This window comes from Ambystoma mexicanum, chromosome 8, assembly GCF_040938575.1.
Source record: "Ambystoma mexicanum isolate Mex_15411 chromosome 8, UKY_AmexF1_1, whole genome shotgun sequence".
Classification (NCBI taxonomy): Eukaryota; Metazoa; Chordata; class Amphibia; order Caudata; family Ambystomatidae; genus Ambystoma; species Ambystoma mexicanum.
In genome coordinates, this window is record NC_090929.1 from 941,690,757 (window position 1) to 941,705,427 (window position 14,671).

General features: G+C 44.3%; 1 protein-coding gene across 1 annotated transcript in view; it reads right to left on the bottom strand.

Moving 5' to 3' along the window:
- SH2D4B (SH2 domain containing 4B) overlaps positions 1-14,671 on the bottom strand; it is a 1,358,492-nt gene that overhangs the window by 413,892 nt on the left and 929,929 nt on the right. Inside the window, exon 13 of the mRNA XM_069610827.1 lies at positions 2,538-2,665. Within this exon, the coding sequence (XP_069466928.1) occupies positions 2,538-2,665 (128 nt within the window). The remainder of the gene's footprint in view (positions 1-2,537; positions 2,666-14,671) is intronic.

Here is a 14,671-nt window from a genome sequence, read left to right on the forward strand (position 1 = left end):
TGTAGTCACGATTCATCCGTGTATTCCTGCCAGGCAGAAGTAATTTCATCACAAATACACTTACCAAAAATACCACCCAAACAGCACTGGCAGCTTGGACCAACCGCCAAGAAGCTGTGTTGTGTGCCGTTCCATATTGATTTGTGGCAATGTCTTAAAAAAACAGAAAGATCCCTGTGGCAAAGCAGCCACCTAGAGTGGCCCAGAAGGTGGTGACTTAATACAGAAGAAAACCGCAAACAAAACAACCAGACAAAAACAATGGATAAACAAGCGTGCCCTGCCAGTGTACAGTAAAAGGTATACTAGGGCATAAAACACCACACACGTAGGAAATGTTACTCCCATGCTATGCGGTGTGGATGAACACATTGTTAAGTCATATACAGCAGCAACAACCGTGTGCTGCCCTGGCCAACAAGGTGCCTTCTTCTCCGTTTGTACTGGTTGGTGCATCTCTAATGCCTGATGTACATTCTAAAGCATTCCAGTGGTGATCACTCTGCTGGCTGCATCTCTAGATGTGGGCGGATCACTTAGTTGATAACACTTAAAACACGAGACCAGAGTTCTCTTCTTTTCCCCTCCACTGCGGCAAATAATTTCATCAAATCTCCTAACTCCAAGAAGTTCACATCTTGTCAACCAGACTTGTAACTTCAGAGAAGCCTACCATTATTTCATGGGTTTCTTTCTAATGCAGATTCAATTCAAAGCTTTCTGTTCCATCGACACATTCATCAATGTTAATGTTAATGTTAAAGGACATTTGTACCACGCACTATCACCACCGGAGTGGTCCCCTGGCGCTCTGGAGGCTCTGAAAGAGGGAGGGAGGGTGAGCTAGTGGAAGGAAGCTAGAAAAGTGCAAGAATGCAGTGATATGCTGTTGGCAGCCTCAGCCCGGTGGGTCCGTTTGGCTGGGCCTGGGGTGTTCGCGGCCGGTAGTCGTCGTGTACTGTTGTGCAAGTCTATGGGCCTCAATTATAAGGCTGGCGCTCCCGTCATGAAGGGGGCCGGTACGGGACCGACCCCCTTCATTCCGGGAGTGCCGATTACGAGCTTCCCATCGTGGGACCTGGATCGCACACCCATGTAAAACCAGGCATGCTTTCCGGATCCCGCAAGGGGAAGAGGGAGGCAATAACGGGCCAGATGCAATCTGCCCGTTATTACCCCTCCCCCATTGCCATTGAGCCCTATACGGGCTCAAATGGGAATGGGGATGGGTTCCTGCAAGGAGGAATTACCGGGTCCTCCTATGTTGGAGTAACCCAGTAAGTCCTCATTGCAGGAACCCAGTAATGGAGCCCGAAACGGAGGCAGCCTTGCAACCTCCATTCTCGTAATGAGGCCCTATGTGTGTTTTTTGTTTTGTTGTTGCAGTGTGGTGAAGTTTGTGCGGTTTGTTGTGCTGTAGGTTTGTGGTTGTGTGTGGTTTGGAGTTTGAGAGGTGTATGCAGAGGGGGAAATTGTTAGCGGAATTGGTTAGTTGGCATCTCTATCCTGACTTGACCTTTGGGCTTGCATAATCTCTCCAGATGGGATGCAGGGGCACCGTGTGCCTCTGGTCTGATCTTGGCCGTCTGGCAATTAAGGCCCCTTTCACATCTCGCTCCAACCTCCACCAGACTCCCTCACAACACCACATGTCCTTCCTTGCCTCCCACATGGCCAGTGCGTTTGCCAATGACAGAGCCCAGCAATAAACTACTTGTTTCCAAATGTGGCAGATCATTTACATTGCAAGGACCTATGCTATGGACCATAGTGCCATCTGCTAAACTCTGTACAGAGACACATCACTTAATTTACTGCAGGGGACAGGAATTATGGCATTTGCTCCATTTTATGACAATTTACAGTAAACATATTTCTTGTTTGATGCAAATAATATTATGTCACAGCTGTAATTAATATTGATAAATATTTTGTTCATGTTGTGGGTATCTTAATAAAAGAACTTCAAATTGTGGGATAGTGTATCACATTATTTTGGGCCTACAGGCACACTGTAGTTGAAGAGTTTCAAAATATACAGTCAACGAGTGCTTACAGATAAAGGACATTCATTGGTTTCACGCTGTTATTAGAAATAGTAGGATATTAGTTACAGGGAAGATATTTGACAACCTTGATCATGAGATTTCGACATTTTGAAGTAAGGTTTTTCGATTTCTTTAACATATCTGTCAGAGTTTTCATATCGATGTTTTGAATTTCTTAAATTGCATAACCCCCAAACACCTAGATAATTGTATGAATTATGTCAAACAAAAGAATGTTAATACATGGTCACCGTGTATGGTCTATTGTCGAGTTAATGAGTGCTTCAGGCTGCAGCCAAGGGTGCTCTGGAATCTACACTGGCAGGGCCTTCCCATGTGTGCCCACCTACCATGGCACTGAGCGAGTAAGGAATGGGACAGAACTCCACTAGAATCCTCCATGCTTTGTTGAGCTGTATTGTAACTGGATATCAGCATAGATCCTGGACTACTTGAATCAAATGTCCCTTTGCACTTTAATTTGCCTACCGTGAAACCAGAGTGCAATTGTCTTTGTGTTCTTCTCGCAGCCAGCATGACGTGGAATCTGCTCCTCCTTGAACCAGCGGATGATCACCTCTCTGGAGACGGGTCTTGGAGGCCTTGACCACGCTTTACTGTAAAGAAAGGAATCCTATGCTGCTTAGCATCGCAAGAAGAATGAAAAGTCATTGTCAAGTTTAATGCTTAGCCGTAGCTACGAAAAACAGTAAATACACTCATAAAGGCAAACAGGTTATATATGGTCAATCTAGACTTCCAAAGTGCAAGTAACCCAATTGAACCCTACTATCTGCTGGAAAAATACATTAACACAGTTATGACGGATTTGCATCAGTATCAATAATACCCAAATGGTAAAAGCAACAGTGGGACTTTCAGTTCATGCCATGCAATCTGGGCCCCTGCATTCTGGGAAATATTTGCAGGCTCCAGAAGGCTTCCTGGAAAACAAATCGTGGTGCCTGCCCACTCCTCCTCCAAGGCATTATTGAAATTGCCTTGGCTTATCAGTATCTACTATCACACTCTCACTCCTCAGCCCACCTCATGCATTTTGATTGCCATCAATAAAAAAGGAGGTTGCTCTCCACTGTGGTCACCAAATGCCATCTTCTCAGCTGCCATATTCGAATGGTTTTTGTTTCTGATTTTGTCCCACCTCTTTATTCTTCATACAATGAAAAATTTAGTTTTAGTGCCTGAAGAAGAACTTGAGAGTGTGACCTTCGTTCTCTGCCTTGCGGCCTGGTGTTAACAATGGTTCAGCCCATGCTGCTACAGTAAGTATGTGTTCAAGGCCCAAACATCTGGTATTGCCCACGGCCATTACAGCTTACCAAAACATCATGAATTGGGTATGCACATTCACACAGTAGAGAATGAAAGTTGGGGTTGTATAAAGTGATACTTTTAATGCCTTAAGAACTTTGCATGGTTGCTTACCTTTGTGTGTTTCCGAGGTGCTGTTCACTGTCCCCAGCGGCACTGGGTCTACTACACATCTTGAAAGTGCCAGACCGGGTTAATCCGAACGTATCAGTTTTTCTAATAAGCACCACTGATTCAACATCACTGGATCAATGAGATACAAATAAATACAAGTTTTAATATATTATGGAATGAAATACACATACACATTTTATGGAAGGTATGTCTGTTAAATGAGCTTTCATTATATTCCAGATGGCAGTGGTGAGCATAGCCAGGTGCATCTGATAAGACCGATATACCCTTAAGTGCTAGGTAAAACCTACTTTCCCATATACTCTCATAACTTGCAAAGTTTCACCATCATTTGCTTAGGTACCCCAACCAAATGCCAGAATTATTGCTCCTTCGAACATCACAGATACACTAGAGGACTACACTTCCCAAAGTGCACGCTGCCTCATTCAGAACAGAAGCCCCAGGTCCTAGAATGAACTCTGATTCACTTAGTAGACATGCCTGGATAGTAATGCATGCCCAGATGTACACACTGCCTTCCCTGGCGCAGAGGCACCAGTGAATTTCATGCTCCAGCACAGGGTTTGAAATTGAGGGGAATTGGAAGCTATTTAGCTCCTGCTTCTGGGCTATACGAGCCTGATTAGCTTGACTCCAACAGTTACCAGGAGTTACTTTTGGTTCCCCAGGCCAACTGATACCAAACAAACACACCAATCTGGATTTAGATCTGTGCGTTTAAGACAACATGTAAATAAGAAGTAGGGCACACCTATACAACATTCAAAGCATATGGGTTCATAAATAATAAACAAAGTCATATGTTGCATCTTATGTGGGAGTTAGATTTGCGGAACACTATGTACTAGCTCTTTGTTCGCCAGTGGTAACTCCTGGTCACTGGTACCCAGGAACTGCTTTTAGCTCCTGCTTATAAATCTTAATTTCGATACCTAAGAATGTACTTGGCAATACTCAGTGTGGGACAGGACTACAAGTCACAGAATACCCTTTCCCATATTAATCACCACTTTTGCCACATATTCACTCTGCCTCCATGTGCACATTCTCTGTAGGGCAAAATACCCAGAATGCACCATGTCTTGATTGGTATACAACGCAACATAGTACTATATGTCCCAGAAGGTGCACTGCCTAGTACAGCTGCCACTACAGAACATTGGGTCCAAGAAGAGAAGATAGTCAGTTAGGACGACCAGTCTCAGAATGCACTGTGTCTGTCTTCATAATAAAAATGACTTACCAAGAATATCTGTCCCGTTAACTGGTCGATCTGCCTCAATACAGATGCCTCAACAAGGCTACATGTCACACATTCCAATTTCACCCTGCCTCACACAGTTCAAGTGACCCACCACCACCAGTGGTTGTAGTGGGCAGGAGCGGCCGGGAGCAGTGCTCCTCTACTTCTTTTGATTACATTTAACTATTCCTATACTTTTATTTTAAAAAGAAACTGTTCCGGAATAGTTTTGTTTTAAAAGTGTAGGAATATGTTGAAACTTGCACTTAGAGTGCACTGCACTGAACGTTCCCCTAAACAGCAGGCGCATGTGTTTTGGAGTTTGTATTGTGGGGAGGTGGCTTTTGGGTTTGTGGGGAGTGGTGCATGCCAGTAGGGAACATAGTTCCACTACTTCTTTTCGTAGACTTTGACCACTGATCGCCACCTACAGGACTGTAGGCAGGTTCGGACTGGATCATAAAACTGTCTCGGGCGCCAATTAAAAAGTGCCCAACGTTTGCAAATGGCTATTTATTCCTTATGTGACACTGTTTGAATAGTAATCAAGGTGTTTTTTTGTTTAATAAAGTGTGATGTAAATTGTGCATTTTAAAGAATATGTATTCAGCAACACTGGTCAAAACTACTAGCCGCAGAGTGAATTAACTCAACAAACTCGCCCAAAATGACCAAAAGAGTAGCCCTCTTTGACCAAAAAACTGGTCCACGCCAGCATTTTGTGTTTTTGATTCAGCCATGGGCCTATTGACCTATACTCCAGTACGAGCCTGGCTGCAGATGAATTAATGGACACTGCTTGACATTGTATAGAAGCTCCTGCTTGTCTAAGAATGCACTCTGCCTCACCAAGTACAGATGCCAGTAGAGGAGTTCTTCTCTCACGATGCTTCCTCCATCACTAAGAGAAGGTTCCGTTTAAGATCAAATGTCCATACATATCCACATCTTACTCTATTAAGGTCCATCCCCACAAGGGGTCCACATTCCAGAATGCACAGTATCTCACTCTGCACGGAGTTTTCTGCCAGGCTGCAGATCGATGAGTGCACTCTGCCTCACTCAGTTCAGGCCCCAGCAGAATGAAATACCTCAGAATGGCTCTCTTCCTCAGTCCAGTGGAGCTCATCCTCTGACAGGACGCTGTGTCCCAAGATGGCCACCAGCATGTTTTTTTTTACAAAAACAGATACTCCCATAGTAGGCACACAGCTATCCAAACATGCATAATGGTATACACATATGCTCGTACATGCTCATACACACACATATGTCCTCATGTATACAAGTGCAAACAGGTACTGCCTCATGTACACAGTCATAGACATACACTCACGTGCAGAGTGGACAGAGACACAGGCATTCTAATATACAGGCAGGTACAAAAAGACATATATACATGATGCGGACAAAATAATACTCAAACATGAGCACAGCCACAAAAATAGTATTGCATGCAAACACATATCTCTGCTTACGTAAATAATCATTCAGATACCATCATATACACGCAAGCATTACAGAGATCTCGAGTTGTCCTATTTGTGGTGTTGTTCACTTATCCAGTACTGTTTTTTTTCTCTGCAGCCTGACGCTAGATTTGCTATTTTTAAATACATTTCGTATTTGAAGTAACGGAAAGTAAAACATGAACTGCAATGGACAAGCTTCTTAGATATAACATGTGCCAACGTAAGATCTTTTGACAGTGTAAATGTGGTGGAGCATCAAATTGTTTCAGAATGTCCCCGATAGTTCAATAAAATCTCCAAGACATGTTGTTCTATCCAAATATCATATTGTGGCACAGGAAGCCACAATTTAGCCGTTTGCTAATACTGTAAATGATGACCTAGGAGAGATTTGAATATGAGACCTGTGGGTCACAAACACACTTAAGCAGCACACGCTTAGTGCACTGAGCTGTCTCACCTCCTTAATAATGCCATTTCAATATTGCTGATGTTCAATGAAAATGCGCATTTCACACCCTTCAAATCTATCTGAAGTCCCTTGAAAACCTCCTCAGTGGACTCAGCAACAATCGTTAAAATTCCTTTATCCCTGATGTTCCACAAGATTCTCTCTAAAAAGGACCCCTTGGGTATCTCCTACACAAACTATGATGACGACACCCAAACCCTCATCCCCCTCTCTGGCAACCACACACAGGACACCCTCAAAGTAAATACCATCTATGAAACAATCCAACTGTAGATGGCCACACAAAGCTTCTGTCTAAAGAAAACAGAGCTTCTCCTCATTGGTTCCCCTGCCAGTCTTGCCAAACTTGATATCGCCTTCAGCTATTTCAACATCAATGCCAACTTATCACAATCACCACCTCTGTGAAAACCTTCAGCATCTACCTAGACACATCTCTCATGATAACTCGACAGATCATCATACTGCCTGAAACTCATCACACCAAGCAAGCCATTCCTCTCCATCGAAAACCGACTCATGATGGCACAGGCCATCATCTTGTCAAAGCTTGATGACTGCAACTCATTGCTCTGCAGGTTATTCAAAATAACACCCTCCCTGCAATAGACCTTGTTAAGCATGACCACATCTCTGACGCCAGAAGATCTTCTCACTGGCTCCTTGTGCGTGAAAGAATCATTTTCAAAATCTTATCTATCAGTCACCTGTGTCTGTCAAAGAATGCACTGTCATACTTGACCTGTGAGATTAACAGACACATGCCAGCCAGATCCCTCCGATCCTCCCACAACCACTGCCTTAGCATATCGAGATATAAGTGCAAAAGAGCAGGCGGCTCCAGCTTCCCAGTCTGCACTGCCCCCCTTTGGAACTTCCCCCAATCGCTGCATGAAGAGTCTCTCTTCCCCCTGTTCAGGAAAAACTTCAAAACGCACATGTTCAACTAACTAGATCTTCCTGCATTAATGCAACGGTACTTAACCTATACTTGCCCATTCTGTGTATTCACTCTGTAACAGCGCCTAGATGCCCATTGGCTTTGTGTGCTACTCTAAATGCAAAATAAATGAATACATAGAACATTCCATACAAATCTCACTGATATTTCCCACAAATCTCTCCATTTAGTAGATATTTGCATACACACTCTGTCTGCTATGTGCCCTATTTTTGAGTGAAACATTTGCTGTAAAGCTGCAGGAAGGGTGTGTTGGCAAAGGATGTTTTGAGTTACCTGATTACATGTGTCTATTGATGGTAAGAGTGGGGAACTCTGAAAAGTGTTGGGATGCATGTACAGCATACCAGCCAGGCAAAAAGGTACCACAGTGTGAGCAGAGAAAATGTGGCGCGTCAGAAGGCACACGTATCATTTTTAGTTAATTTTGACACATATTAGATACTCACATATAGCAACACAGAAGGAGCAACAAATGTATCAAAGTTGTGATTGCAGCGGTCATAAATAGGGCAGTGTTATTAGCCCTGCATGTAGTAGTTGTATATGAAGTTATGTTGTTTAGTGAGGTGCGAGGAAAGAGCTGAAGTAGGAGGACAATGGAGTCACACAGGTATTTTGGTAGGAGAGAGGTCAGCGTGCAACCATGGCAGGAGTGCCACCATAATAGATTTCCATGCCTAGTACACCATGAACAGAATAGAAAGTAGGCCCTGATGTGGAGATTCAGCTCTGTTTAGCTCAGTCCCAAGACAGATCCCCTTTTCAGCCCCCATGAGAGAAGCTGAGGTCACTGGCACTTGCGGTTCATAGATAAACATTAATTGTATCCGGCTGCAAGACCCGAGTGTGGTGGGTATGGAATGTAAGCTGTGGGAAGAGTAGGTTGGGTGCACCTTTTTAAGGACAAGTTCATGAGAATAGGGTATGAGGTTTTGTAATGCCAAGGAGCCAGGCAAATATTTAGTGCACTACTGCCCACACCCAAGGAGTGGTCTTCCTATTTGAATTACAAGTAGACACTCAACCAAAACAAATACATCCCTTACATTCAGATCCAAGAGTGTTTCCCCATTCATGTCATTACTTGGCACCTGAGGTTTGAAGGAGACAAGAGGGGAGTTGTGTCTGGAACATTTGGTGATTTGGGACAGTCCCAGCAGAGGTGATGCCAATAAGTTTAGTACATGGTTGGTGGTGCAGCTTGGGTGTACCGTGGCATCTGGTGTAATGAGAAGACCTATTGTCTTACTAAAGCAGAGTTGTCCTTACTAGTTTACTTTGATTGTGTCTGGAAAGGATGGGTGCACATCACATGACGGTCACGATTTATTAGTGTGTCAACATCCTCATTAACCAATCTTGTACTTACATTTAATAGTAACAATGTAGTGGGCCACGTGTCAAGGGGAATGGGTTTAGATAAGGTGTGGCCAGTAGGTACAGACACTACAGGGAGGTATTAGCCTGTTCTACAGGTGGCCGCTAATTAGGGTGGTGGAATAACAATGTAATCTATGTATGTAGATTTGCTTTTTTCCGCTATATAACTTGTGATGTCTTGGGGCTTGATGGGCTCCATGTCAGTTTGGTTCTACAGGACTATGTGAGTCCTTTTTGCATGTAATAAATCTTGTTTTTCCTTGCCAAATGGTGCAGTGATGTGTTGGTATTATGGATTATTTTGGCTGGGTTACTAGTCTTTTTACAATTTGGTGACCCACAACATGATCCAGACTCTCTATAAGGTTGGGGGTGTCCCCGTCGTGCATCCTGGGGTGTGGCAGCCATCTGCAGTCACCAGTCTCCCGTGCACAACTTGGAGAGGGTCCCAGGTGCCATGTTGCCAGAGGCCTGCATGCTCCTTGGAGCGGGACGCTTCTCCAGGTTGTGCAGGCCATTGACAAGACCCTATATCGGAGGAGCTGGGAAGAATGCATAGATATAAGTGCCCCTTTGTGAGAGAAAACAATGAAAGAAGAGTATGTGTGTGGAGTGAGTTGATTGTGAGTGTGTGGAGTGTAAAAGACCATGTGACAATATATAGTAGTTTATTATATATAGAGAGAGCTAGAGGGGTTCCTCTGCTGAGAAGAAATGTGACGTAACAGCAATATAAAGTGAGAAAAAGAGGAGAGGAAACAGGATCTCCTCCATTGTTGAGAAAAGGCACTGCTGCAAGTAAAAGCAGATGCCCAGGATAGAAAGCCCCTGGGTTCCTTCCTTTCAGCAAAAGGGAGTGTGTGGATGGGAAATTCCCTCGTCCCTAGGCAAGGGGCCAGAGGAAAGGTCTAAACCATGATGTATAAAAGCGTGATGTTATTGTGTAGGCCCCTTATATGGTGGGCCTGGGATCCCCTCGCCCGGCGAGGATGGCGTAAGCAGGAAAATTAACTTGTCTCGAAGAGGAGGCTGAGGAAGGATATATAAACCATTGCGTATATAATTGTTTTTTTTATTGATTTGTGGATTGAAGTGTTTTGTGGAACTATTATAGTGTGGAGCAGTGGTTGTTGAGATTGGGTGATGAGGTGTCGTTTAATAAGTGTGTGGTGTGGAGCGAGAAGAAAGGGGAGAGTTAAACAGGGAGTGCGGGCAGTATTGGGAAGGCAAGATAGAGTGGGGCTGCTGTATCGGTGTCTAAGAAACTAATGATTATTAAGAATGTAGAACCACATATAATTATGAGTATCCTTACCCCACTGGAATACGTGTGATAAACCTACAACCCCCATAACCCCTCCACCCTCATAGGGGTGTTATCCCATGAAAGCAGCCACAGGGTATTGTAAACAACTCATGGTGGCAACAGTAAAGACAGACCAAAGTGATCCCAGTTCAAGGGTGCTTATTAAACTGTATATGTCGGTTGGAAAAATGCCTAATCTAAGCCTAAATCTAAGATGGGAGCAAGCTACGACCATCAAATAATAATAAATCAGTCCTAGTGGTGTCTTGTCAAATAAAAAGGCCTATACTAAGAAAAACATATTGCAAATCATTATGCTAAATACAAACAAAGAGTGTGGGATAAGGTTCACAGGTAAAGAAAAAGTGTTTACAAATAAAAAGTCAGGATTCGGATGTCTGGTCTCCCTTCCCCATGTTTTGAGCACGGAACAAGGTAGGACTATGGAGCACAGCACACGCTAGAGCTTTCCCGGCACAAGCTAACAGTTCTGCTCTCAGCTTATCAGGGCCTTCGGTGATTAAGTCTCTTTTCTACAAAAAGTCTCTTGCCTACGAGGACATAATGTCTTCAAGAAACATAATATACAAAAGTTCCCTTCTGCTTGCACGTTGAGTGATGTCTTTTCACCCCTGGATTCCCCTCTTCTGGGCTCAGATCCTCAAGAAGTTCTTAGCAATATCAAGCCCTTCAGTATTCAAGCTTCTCCCTTCTGAGGGATTCATGGGCTTCAAAATATTAAATAGACAAACAGTTCTTCCTCAAACAATAAGTCCAAAGTTCTTCTGTATTTGGTGTTTGGGTAATAACTCTTCACCCTGTGATCCCCCTCTTCCGGGCTCAGACCCCTTTCAATTGTTAGCCTCCCTCCGTTGGGTTCACTATGGCTTTCAACACAATCTTAATTTATTTTTAAACAGTTCACTGTGGACATCCCTATGCCAGGTTCACTCTTGTCAACACACTGTTAGGCAGGACTTTTGGCTTCACCCCTTCTTTATCGGCATCCCTCGGGTTCACTCTTGCCAACTTTTACGATGTGGGATTCGCTTCCCTTAGCTTCAAATTCATCTGTCGGGGAAAGGCTTTTGACTGTACAGAGGATTTTACTAGACCCCTGTATGACCACTTTGACCTCCTTCTCACCTTTCTCCCAAGGCCTTTTGGTAACGGTAGTTTCAAAAACAGGGGATTCGCCCACAGTTCCCTGAGTGAACACCCATGTGGGGCTTGCCTCTTCTATAGCTGACTTTCCTCCTTGCGTATCAACAGTTCTTTGTACTTTCTTTAATCAGCCGCTTGCTACATTCATTCAACAGTTTGTTTTCTTATCGACTCTCCGCTCTACTCACCGGCTGTGATGAACCGCTTGGCCTTGTTTGCCTTTGGAGTCAATGCCAGTACCTCAGTGGCAAGCATCTCCCCTCTGCTTGGTTATCAGAGGAGGAGGGCCTTGTTTACCGATGACACTGGCTGCAACACACGCTGCTTTTGCTATTGTTTGTGGTCTTACGATTCCTTCTTTGCAGATTTCACAGGCCTGGCTCGGAAAGGGCAAGGTCACCCTCTCGGTTTGTGCCGTTTTTCTCCCCCTCTTGAACTGCCATGCTGAGTTAGCTCTCTCGTCATTCAGTCTGCCTTGCTCATATTGTGCTCTCGTGCTCCACCTTTTATCCCTTTGGAGATTGGAAAGGGCCATCAGATGTGTGTGATTCTGGTCAATTGCCTGACTTTTCCTGACCCTAGCGTTGGGACATGTCAGGTAAATGGCTTTGGTGTTTGTCCATCATCTTTTGTGATGTGTGAAAGTGTTTGTGTCGGAAAAGGGGGTGGGGGGGTAGAGTGTTTGAGTATCCTATGGAGTAGGGTGGGGAAAAGGTATAAGAAGGCAGATACTGCATCTTACCCGTAGGTGTCCCATTTCCACTCCTGAGAACCCCCCATGCAGGCGATCCTCCCTCACTGGTCCACCCCCAGGAACTGGATCCAATAGTGATGGCTGCGTCCTGGCCACCTGGAATAGAGACAGATCCCCAGGGTCCAGTAAGTAAGACACCTTCAGGTTTCTCACAGTATACTAACCCCAAGTATGTACCCCATACAGCCCCACAACGTAGACCCCCGCCATCTATGAAAATGTCCCACAGCAGTGAATGCCATACATGAACCATTAGTGATGGAGACAGAACAGGGCACAGAGAGATTTAGAAATAGCACTTCAAAGGACAGAGGCAGGGCTTGCGTGAGTAACACTAGAGCAGGGAGAAGGGCGAAGAGCCCCCGTAGGTACTGATGAGTGGAGATTAAGTGATATTTTATTTTGGATTGACAGTACTGCGATTAGGGACGTGCATGTTAAGAAGAAAGATGATGGCCAGAACAGTGAGAGGGATTACAACGTGCAGATAGTTTAGATTACAAATCAATTAGGTCAGATATAGAGTAAGGAGTAGCAGAAGAAGAGGACTGGGGAACAGATGAGGAACATAGAGATGAGATGCCGCTCAGGGTGACACCAAGAGTAGAATGTTTATGTGGTCAAAGACTCAGAGCTGTAGGGCAGTGATGTAGGGGAAGCGATGGGCGAGAAAGTTACCAGCTAGGCAGGGGGTAACACAGCTTCCATTATTACACAAAGATCCTGAAAGGGCATGGTATGTGCCCTAGCCACATATGGTAGAAATCATTTGATGAAGGCACTATCATCACTCACTGCAGGAGTAGGCAAATGGATATATGAACTTGAAAAACAGATTTCAGGCATTACATTAGAGATAGGGGATATAAAAAACTTGTTGCCGGATTATTAGGAGACCAAACGGATGACATTTGGGAAACAACAGGTTGCCCAGGGGTACGAATGGGTCATGATAATCATGATGGAGCACATTTTAATGATTGTTGGGAGTGTGTAAATGCTGCTTTGAGGGCAGGCTATCCCAACACACCAGGTATACACTCAATTATGGCACAAACTATGAAAGAAGATGAAGGCCTGGCACAATATATAATCCAAATTCAGGAGCTTTGGAGGGATGAGAAGGGGAAATCCTGGGACAAGAATCCACCAATATTGTATCCTAAAGGAGATACAGAAAGATTTGGATAAAGTAGTGGGGATCAAGGCTAAGGCATGGGCAGAAATTCAGGCAATTATAGTACACCATTGTAGGCGGTGGCAAGAGAAGGAAAAGGAAGTGGTGGATAACAAGCAGCAGGCTTAAGAAAAGTTATTTCAAAATAAATGAGCAAAGCTGAGTGTAGAAGGAACAGTGATTACAGGTTCGCCTGTAGTGCAGTAGAAACAAGAATAGTGCAGGTAGAAACGGGAATGGCACCAGAGTGGACAGAAGGGTACCCCGGCTACCTGGATAACCAAGGCTATGAGGGAGGTTAACAATGATGGAAGGGGGATTCCAAGGAGGACGAGGGGGTAGAGGAGGAGGATTCATAGGGATAGGGATGAGATTTGGAGGACCAGGACCATGGCGGTCATGTGGAAAAATGGGCCATTTCGAGCAAGAGTGTATGAGCAGGCAAGCGTATTCGTGCGATCCATGTGCTTATCCAAGCAGGCCAGCGGCCCCGATTACATAACATCAGTGACCCAGAATAATGCCTCCTATCGCCCCGTATGGCACAGTCCCTGCACAGGTGCCCCAGCAGGGATGACAGCCCCAGTACTGTAGAGAAGGAGCTAAGTACCCCCACCTCAACCACTTTGCCCAGAATGCCTATATGTTGGAAATCAGAGTATGTGACATATGGAGAAAATTTGAACTGACAAATGCCAAAGGAAATCTTGGAGGCAAGGTTCCAGTTGAGAAAACCATCCTGCATTCAAGACAGTATGATGGCTGTTTAAATGAAATCCCAGAAGAAGTAGGATGCCTGACCGATGAAGCAGATTGGTGACATCATGCGAGAGTCGAGTTGACGTAAATAGAAGAGATGCAGAGACGAGATAATGCAGATATTCTATAAGGCATCAAGAAAGTAACAAAGATAAGCAACATCTTGGACTCAAGATGAAGAGGCTTATGCTACTGAAACAGTGAAGATATTAAGCCAGTTCACACGTGTACACACGCAAAGTTACACAAGCAGAAAAAGTTTTCATGAGGCTAGCTTTACAGTGAATAGATTGCGGCAAGCGCCAATCTATGGATACATAGGAATGAGTAAAGAATGGATGGTCCCATTATGAACTATAAGCAGAGCTCAAGGAGAAATTACATCTTTTCCAAGTGTGGTGCAAAAAATAAGTGAATTACAAGCAAAGTTCAGAAAGATGAGGTTGAATGAGCCAAGATGCC